Consider the following 10,032-nt stretch of genomic DNA (forward strand, 5'->3'; position numbering starts at 1 on the left):
GGAGAGAGGAAAATGGAGCCGATGCTAGCAGTAGACCGCACAAGTGAAACAAATCTTTGGTATCTTTGGTATCATCAACACGATTTAAATTACAAAAGGAAAAAAGTCAGTGAGGTAGCCTATTTTTGGTTCTCACTAGGAATAGATTTTTTTTTCTTATAACACACATAGTTCATTCTTGGAAGCAGCTAGTTTAAGGGTTCTCTCTCTTTTTTTTGGTTTGGAATGTTTTATTTTTGTATTTTTGTTTCCCTCAAGCTTATAGAAGAAGCTGGAAAAATAGATTTTCTGAAAAACAAAATCTTTGGTAAAGAAAACGAGTAGTGTTGTTGTATTGATTTCCAAATGTACAACTTTCAAGCCATGATCCATGCTTGTCTAAGAACTTCACTCCATTGTTCTGATCAAACAAAATAATTTGGTGCTTAAGTTGTTTTAAATAAAAAAAAACTAATAAACTATACAAGCGTACCTTCCCCCAAGGAAGCTGAGTAATAAATTAAATAAATAAGTTGCCCTATGACATAAAAAAATGCCCCAAAATATTTTCTCCCCCATTTTCTAACAAAATTGCAGAATAACTTAAATAATTTAATTACAGATCGTGAAAAAGACATTGTAAAATTAAATACAATTTTTGGAAAAGGTTTTTTTTTTTTTTTTTGTAACTTGCATTGTCCCTGAACAGAATTTGCAATAGAATATGGCCAAATGGCAATTCTGATTTACAGGAAAAATATCAATACATCTTACAAAAAAAAAAATGATACAATAATTTTGAAGTGTGGGGAAAAAAAGATTAAAAATAGTCGTTAATTTATGTTAAATTATAAATAATTAAATATTTCATCAATTCTAATAAATAAACGCAAGCCAATGTAACCATTAAATTATTTCCACAACCTAAAAAATAATATTTTTGTGACAAGCAATTACATTTTTCTTTTTTTTTTTTTCTTTTTTTTTCACATGACACAGGGTCTTTCGAGCCCCAAGTGTCTTGTTTGTAATATAGAAAGGACTGTAGATCTCTATACACAAGCAGGTTTGAATGTTTTTTTTTTCCCCCCATGATTTAGTTATTGTCAGGTCTTTGGATTTAGCTGTTATCAAAAAAAATTTAAATAAAGCTTTTCAACCATATGAAATAAACACATTCCTTTGTTCTTTCATGGATAATAAAACAATACCCAAGATTTCTTGAAAGTTGAATTAATCTTGGCTGTGCCCATGATAGTAACTGTCAGGCTTTGCATAAGATGTTGGGATACTAGACACCACTCTTAAGGATTCTCAGCTCATGGTTAAAGGAACACTCCAGAAAAAAAAAAAAAAAAAACTAGTGATGATGGGGCGGAGCATGATTTCTTTCTTTGGAGTTTGGTAAAGTAGTGCTCCACCTCTTAAACCCTGCACTATATAACATAGTGTACCAGTTTTTTTCCTGGAACGTTCCTTAAAGCAATGGTCACATTATTGCTGACCAAACAGTGTTTTGCAAATGTGAAATCCAGAATAAATTTGGAATTAGAAATAGATGAAAACATAAAAATTAATTAAACAAAAATTTGAAGAAAACGATTTTGTTGGTTCTAAATTACCTATTTTTGGAATATGCCATACTTTCCACCAGAGGCATAATATACTGTGAAATATAAATTAAATTTGCTGGTGAAAATACTAAAAAAATTTCCATTTAACACATGTAACCCACTAACTTTGGACAAATTATTTTAAAAATGTGTAAAATTTCCTAGCTACTTCGAGAAATATTAAAACTGTTGATAATAAGTAAGCAGAACCTTAAAAGATATTTGTGTATTGAACATAACCAAAATTTTTTCAAAAATTTTCACCAGCAAATACTGCTTACGTGGATGTTTTTGAATGTCGAAGAGACCAATCAGTTTAATCATGAAATTTGCTAGCCCCCTAATGCAAACGGTGGCCGTTAAGTAATAAAATTAGCAATTTTAGTAGTCAATGTCAACAATTTTACGACCTGTTGTCACAAAAGTAGGAATGATTGACCGGTCAACTATGGGTCAGCCATTTTGTGAGCTAAACATTCAACAGCCTATTAAATGGTCAGAATCTGGTGACCGCATGGGCTTTACCTCGCTCTTAGTGAGTGTTATTTTTTTTTAGGATAGCCACAAAATAGCTGCCATCATTGTGTTTTTGCAAAGCCATCCTCTTTAACAACTATCCCAACATCTTAGGCTCTAGATCTGTGGTCATGAGTTATTCCATGTGGACATATACACTGTGTACTGTGGAACAAACCATTTTTTTTTGTTCAAATAGACAAAAGTACCGCTAACAAAGCATACTATTGGCACTTGAAGCCACTTAGCCATGCAAGAAGACAATTATGAACTGAAAACAAAAAGTTGTGAGAACTCATCTTTGGTATTGCAGCTGTTGAGGTTCATGTCGGTCAATTCCTTGTTCTTTGAAAAAACTGCATAGGCACAAAATAAAGACAATCTTCAACTTTAAGAGGACTAAGTTGTTAGATGAAGCAGCGAGCACATATTGTAGATTTTTTTTTTTTTTCGGTCGCATTTTTCCTTCCAACCCTTGTAAACCCTATTTCAAAGATCTGCTTCCTAAGATGTGTAAGATGTCTATCCAAACACAGTGTGTTGATACTTTTCCTGACGTGCTTCCTTTCTTTCGATGGAACAGTTTTGTTTCAGAAGAATTAGGTGCAGAAAAAAGTTTCTTTGGTTTCGATTAAGTAGTACATAAAAAACAGACTCAAGTGTCTTTAAAGGAATATTATAGCCTTTGGCTTTAGCTTTGGAACACAGACTCGAGTTTCGAAGGAGAGGGCCATCCACTGGTAAAATGTCAACAAAAACATTGACATTGGGGTTTTTTTATCTTGAAGAATGTCTATCAAACGGGAAGGGCTTGGGGTCCACAGAGACACTGGATGTTTTTGGTTTTCCGTAGAATAAATTATATTAAAAAAAAACATATATTGGAGGGTTGTAAGCTATCTGGTTTTCTGAAGCAATCACAGTATGTATAGGCTGTAAAACTTTTTGTTTTACTTTTTCTTTGGTTAAGTCATGTTTTTGGTTCTTTGGTACCTTCTTTCCCAGATAGGGTGAAAAAAAAAAAATTAGATAAGTGAAAGATGGCTTTGGTGGCATTGAGTCCTGTACTCAGACCTGACACAATCTAAGGTTTCAAAAAAAATTGAAAAATAGATATTTTTGACATATAAGTATCCATTTCCGTGAAACGGATAGACATAAAAACTGAAATAAAATAATTTTGGTAAAAAAAAAAAAAAATGTCTGGAATTCTACTGTGCAGTTAAGATGTCTCCTGAGTAACTATTGTATTCTAAGCATAAAAACATGAATCACGTAAAGGATTGTTCAAGATTATGTAGTAAGGAAATTAAATTATTTCTCGGATCTCGATAAATGAACGTCCTTTTGTGCTTAACACTGTACTTTGACAATTGTACTTGTGTGGTTTGAGAGAGTTGTCGGAAAAGAATCGATTTTAATAAATAAAACGATAAAACAAAAACGATAAAAAATAAATTAAAATAAATTAAAAAAATAATAATTAAGTCAGAATTTTTTTGACATTGTGCTCAGTTATGGCCTTTGTGTAGGATGAATAGAAAAAGATGTTCTTGTAGAACTCTTGTGCTATGGATAAAGTTGGATGGGACGCGATATTGTGTTTTGCTGGCTTAAATGTTAAACCTGACGTCATGAGCTGAAGAGCGTGTGACGTGTTGTAATGACTTGAGTGGCATTTGGGGTTTCCGTTGACTGTTACGAGGTTGACTGCTTGGAAGATGTTGAGGACTTGGTGGACTCTCCTTATCTTCTCCATGGTTTCCAATAGCAGATGAGGGTTGCGAATCACAGCACAGGAATCCCATGTGAACTTTTTGGATCTTTTACCACTTGAGCCCAATAAAACTTTTCACACAGACACGGATTGTCACCAGTGAATGGCCCCACCAATAACAACAAAAATATATTATATATATCCTTTTTTCTTTCTTTCTTTTTTTTTTTTTTGGTTAGAGTTGAGTTGTGCCCACTAAGAAGCCATTATCCCCCTCATGCTTTGGTACAAGTGCTGGAGTTTGATGAACTTCCCCCTGTACTTAAATCGTCCTGCCATTTTTCCAGGCTCCGCCTCCTGGCGTTCATGAAGAAGTTACTGACTGTAGTGAGTTCCAAGCCCAACTGCTGGGAGATAGTGATTTGCATTTCTTTGGACGGGCGCTTGTTTTCTTTGAAGATGGCAAAAAGTGTTCTTCGTTGGAGATCTGTGAAAACTAGGCGGGATTTCTTCTGTGTGTTGTTTCTGTCTTTGTTCGGTTCTTGCTCTTTGCGTTTACATGCTTTGAGAATGAGAAAGAAAATCAAAGTATTAATCTTACGGTAATGACTGGTCTGCGTAATAAGTAAAGCTGCATAGTAACCACAGATATGGAACATTCACTGGGAATGCTAAACAATTTTGGACTATTTTTAACCTTTTACTCTAAATTTTGAGTTGTGCTATTGAAGATTATATTTAAAAATTGAGTAAATTTCAAAAAGACCTTCTAGAAAAAATACAAAGCTAGAAGAAACCAGTACAACGAGTAATGTTTTTGAATATTGAAGTATGTTAGTATGACCACCGTACTACTCTACTGCAAGTTCGCCTTCGGGCCAAAAAAAGTCATCCTTTCCACATAATGTACCAATCATTTTTTGATAGATTTTTGGTGATTTTTGAGCCTAAAGTTTTGGGTTGCTATAATCTTAATTCAACTAGTGTAAGAGACAGAATCGGACACATCTCTTGGTGCGATCATGGTCTATGGACAGTAATCGATTTCGGTTGGATAGCTCTGAGATAACTTACTCTATAGTTGGATGTTGTCCTTCTACTGAACACAAAAATATAGATGTTTTTTCCCTTTCATAGAACTGTGTATACCTACACTCCAGATACAATATGACAAGGGCACTCATGATGAACACCACATCACCTTCTACTTACAAAAATATTTGTATGATTCCAACAAAGACCACCTCTCTGACATCCAGCCATAGAGTAGGCACTTGGGGTTGAGCGATCAGGATCGGAAAAGATCGATTCCGATTGGCGATCGAGCAAATTTCACGATCGGGATCGGCTAGAAAATGATCGGAAATTGGATTTTGAAATCTGAAGATCGGCTCAACCCTAAGAGTGATTTTTCCCATAGAGAAGCATTGACTAGGGTTGAGCAATCGGGATCGGAAACGATCGGATTCCAATCGGTGATTGAGCAAATTTTGTGATCGACTAGAAAATGATCGGAAATTGGATTTTGAAATCTGAAGATCGGCTCAACCCTAAGAGTGATTTTTCCCATAGAGAAGCATTGACTAGGGTTGAGCGATCAGGATCAGTAACGAACGGGATCGGTAACGAACAGATTCCAATCAGCGATTGAGCAAATTTCGCGATTGGAATCGGCTAGAAAATGATCGGAAATCGGATTTTAAAATCGATCCTGAAATCTCAAGATCGGCTCAACCCTAAAAGTGACTTTTCCCATAGAGAAGCATTGACTAGGGTTGAGTGATCGGGATTGGAAACGATCGGATTCCAATCGGCGATTGAGCAAATTTCATGATCGCGATCGGCTAGAAAATTATTGGAAATTGGATTTTAAAATCGATCCTGAAATCTCAAGATCAGCTCAACCCCAGTAAGCACATGGCCTATACCATTCAACAAGAGCATGAAAGGTACAAAAAAAAACACCAAGACAGTGGGAACAAAACGCAACACATCTAGTTTACTAGGGCCAATAATTCTGGAACAGTAGGCCATCGTGTAAAGATGGTCGAGAGGACACTTGTCCACGGGATTGATTTATTTGGCTCAGTACATTAGAAATATAATGATCATAGACAGTTTGGTTATATAGGTTCCTTTTGGAGGCCTAATCCTGACGGGTCTTATAAAAATCCTTTCACTAGGATTCATGTCAGGTCATCCATCATATAATTCTATTAAGCATTGCAGTATACAGTTTACAGGTGCTGAATGTAGTATATGTGGTATATTGTGTTGTTATATTTAATCTTTCAGTATCAGATCTCTTCATGTATTCGATATAAAGCCTTGATAGTCCTACCGTTATCTGTATGCAGCTCCGATACTGAACCGTGCCTCTCCATGGTTACAGACTACAAACAAACATGTAGTCACCACTGCTCTTTCTAAGCAGTTTGCTCTGGATATAATAGAGTTAATTAAGTATATTTCCAATTTCCAGATTACCCGTTTATACGGTACGGTGATACGAGGTAGTAGAGTAAGAAATGACTGCAGAATCCGACTACACAGGGCTTGTTTGTAGTCTGTCACCATGTAGACACATAAGTCTGCATAGGAGCTGCGGGTGATTGTTAATCAAAGTGGCTCCTTATTTATTCCGCATGGAGCAGTGAAATAATCTGTAAAGGTGAAGATAACCGAGCGATTCGCCTGCTTGCATTACAAGGCCCACTGACATAAGCATCCTGACGTGGAATCCTGCTTTTAGTGCTTTGCTGAACTCCACCAGTTTATTTTTAACAGACATTTCAGTAATTCAGCTGGAATACGGGGACGGCGGCGCTCTCAGCCTCTTACAAATGCTCTTTATGGCTGTTAGTGGATCTCTGGTGCTAGAAGTATACGGTATATAAAGCAGGCATATATATAGACCAAAGAGATCCAATGACTAATGGACTCTTTTATGTCCTTAAAAGCTGAACTTTGTAGTAAAATGAGAATCTCTAAGCTGTCGACACTTACTAAGGATAACATAGCAACAGTAGGGTAGAAAAGACAGTAACTAAGGGTATTTAAAGGAACTGCCCCCCCCACACACACAAAAATCTATCTATCTATCTATCTATCTATCTATCTATCTATCTATCTATCTATCTCCTATCTATCTATCTCCTATCTATCTATCTATCTATCTATCTATCTATCTATCTCCTATCTATCTATCTCCTATCTATCTATCTATCTATCTATCTATCTATCTATCTCCTATCTATCTATCTATCTATCTATCTCCTATCTATCTATCTCCTATCAATCTATCTATTTATCTATCTATCTATCTATCTATCTATCTCCTATCTATCTATCTATCTATCTATCTATCTCCTATCTATCTATCTATCTATCTATCTATCTATCTTCTATCTATCTATCTATCTATCTATCTCCTATCTATCTATCTATCTATCTATCTCCTATCTATCTATCTATCTATCTATCTATCTCCTATCTATCTATCTATCTATCTATCCATCTAGCTATCTATCTATCTTCTATCTATCTATCTATCTATCTATCTATCTATCTCCTATCTATCTATCTATCTATCTATCTATCTTCTATCTATCTATCTATCTATCTATCTATCTCCTATCTATCTATCTATCTATCTATCTATCTATCTCCTATCTATCTATCTATCTATCTATCTATCTATCTATCTCCTATCTATCTATCTATCTATCTATCTATCTATCTTCTATCTATCTATCTATCTATCTATCATCTATCTATCTATCTATCTATCTATCTATCTATCTCCTATCTATCTATCTATCTATCTATCTATCTCCTATCTATCTATCTATCTATCTATCCATCTAGCTATCTATCTATCTCATATCTATCTATCTATCTATCTATCTATCTATCTCCTATCTATCTATCTCCTATCTATCTATCTATCTATCTATCTATCTATCTATCTCCTATCTATCTATCTATCTCCTATCTATCTATCTATCTATCTATCTATCTCCTATCTATCTATCTCCTATCTATCTATCTATCTATCTATCTATCTCCTATCTATCTATCTATCTATCTATCTCCTATCTATCTAGCTATCTATCTATCTATCTATCTATACCCTATCAATCTATCTATTTATCTATCTATCTATCTATCTATCTCCTATCTATCTATTATCTATCTATATATCTCCTATCTATCTATTATCTATCTATCTATCTATCTATCTATCTCCTATCTATCTATCTATCTATCTATCTATCTATCTATCTATCTCCTATCTATCTATCTATCTCCTATCTATCTATTATCTATCTATCTATCTATCTCCTATCTATCTATTATCTATCTATCTATCTATCTATCTATCTATCTATCTGTCTGTCTGTCTATCTATCTCCTATCTATCTATCTATCTATCTATCTATCTCCTATCAATCTATCTATCTATCTATCTATCTATCTCCTATCTATCTATCTATCTATCTATCTATCTATCTATCTCCTATCTATCTATCTATCTATCTATCTATCTATCTCCTATCTATCTATCTATCTATCTATCTATCTCCTATCTATCTATCTATCTATCTCCTATCTATCTATCTATCTATCTATCTATCTATCTATCTATCTCCTATCTATCTATCTATCTATCTATCTATCATCTATCTCCTATCTATCTATGTATTATCTATCTCTCCCTCTATCTCCTATCTATCTATCTATCTATCTATCTATCATCTATCTATCTATCTCCTATCTATCTATCTATCTATCTATCTATCTATCTCCTGTCTATCTATCATCTATCTATCTATCTCCTATCTATTATCTATCTATCTATCTATCTATCTATCTATCTATCTATCTCCTATCTATCTATCTATCTATCTCCTATCTATCTATTATCTATCTATATATCTCCTATCTATCTATTATCTATCTATCTATCTATCTATCTATCTCCTATCTATCTATCTATCTATCTATCTATCTATCTCCTATCTATCTATCTATCTCCTATCTATCTATTATCTATCTATCTATCTCCTATCTATCTATTATCTATCTATCTATCTATCTATCTATCTATCTATCTATCTGTCTGTCTGTCTATCTATCTCCTATCTATCTATCTATCTATCTATCTCCTGTCTATCATCTATCTATCTATCTATCTATCTATCTATCTATCTATCTATCTATCTATCTCCTATCTATTATATATCTATCTATCTATCTATCTCCTATCTATCTATCTATCTATCTATCTCCTATCTATCTATCTATCTATCTCTCTCTCTATCTATCTATCTATCTATCTATCTATCTATCTATCTCCTGTCTATCTATCTATCATCTATCTATCTATCTATCTATCTATCTATCTATCTCCTATCTATCTATCTATCTATCTATCTATCTATCTATCTCCTATCTATCTATCTATCTATCTATCTATCTATCTCCTATCTATCTATCTATCTATCTATCTATCTATCTATCTATCTATCTATCATCTATCTATCTATCTATCTATCTATCTATCTATCTATCATCTATCTCCTATCTACTATGTATTATCTATCTCTCCCTCTATCTCCTATATATCTATCTATCTATCTATCTATCTATCTATCTATCTATCTATCATCTATCTATCTCCTATCTATCTATCTATCTATCTATCTATCTATCTATCTATCTATCTATCTATCTCCTGTCTATCTATCATCTATCTATCTATCTATCTCCTATCTATTATCTATCTATCTATCTATCTATCTATCTATCTATCTATCTATCTCCTATCTATCTATCTATCTATCTATCTCCTATCTATCTATTATCTATCTATCTATCTATCTATCTATCTATCTATCTCCTATCTATCTATTATCTATCTATCTATCTATCTATCTATCTATCTCCTATCTATCTATTTATCTATCTATCTCCTATCTATCTAACTATCTATCTCCTATCTATCTATCTATCTATCTATCTATCTATCTCCTATCTATCTATCTATCTATCTATCTATCTATCTATCTATCTATCTATCTCCTGTCTATCTATCATCTATCTATCTATCTATCTATCTATCTATCTATCTCCTATCTATTATATATCTATCTATCTATCTATCTATCTATCTATCTATCTATCTATCTCCTATCTATCTATCTA

The 10,032-nt window shown here is 33.5% G+C and overlaps 1 protein-coding gene across 2 annotated transcripts in view; it reads right to left on the reverse strand.

Moving 5' to 3' along the window:
* Window positions 1-4,039: 4,039 nt before the first annotated feature.
* The window catches only part of ONECUT2 (one cut homeobox 2), a 63,461-nt gene continuing 57,468 nt past the window's right edge, over window positions 4,040-10,032 (reverse strand). For both annotated transcript variants that reach the window (XM_075268609.1, XM_075268599.1), the window contains one exon: window positions 4,040-4,387. In XM_075268609.1, coding sequence (XP_075124710.1) covers window positions 4,101-4,387 — 287 coding nt within the window. In that variant the 3' untranslated portion in view covers window positions 4,040-4,100. The remainder of the gene's footprint in view (window positions 4,388-10,032) is intronic.

This window comes from Leptodactylus fuscus, chromosome 1 (genome assembly GCF_031893055.1).
Source record: "Leptodactylus fuscus isolate aLepFus1 chromosome 1, aLepFus1.hap2, whole genome shotgun sequence".
Lineage (NCBI taxonomy): Eukaryota > Metazoa > Chordata > Amphibia > Anura > Leptodactylidae > Leptodactylus > Leptodactylus fuscus.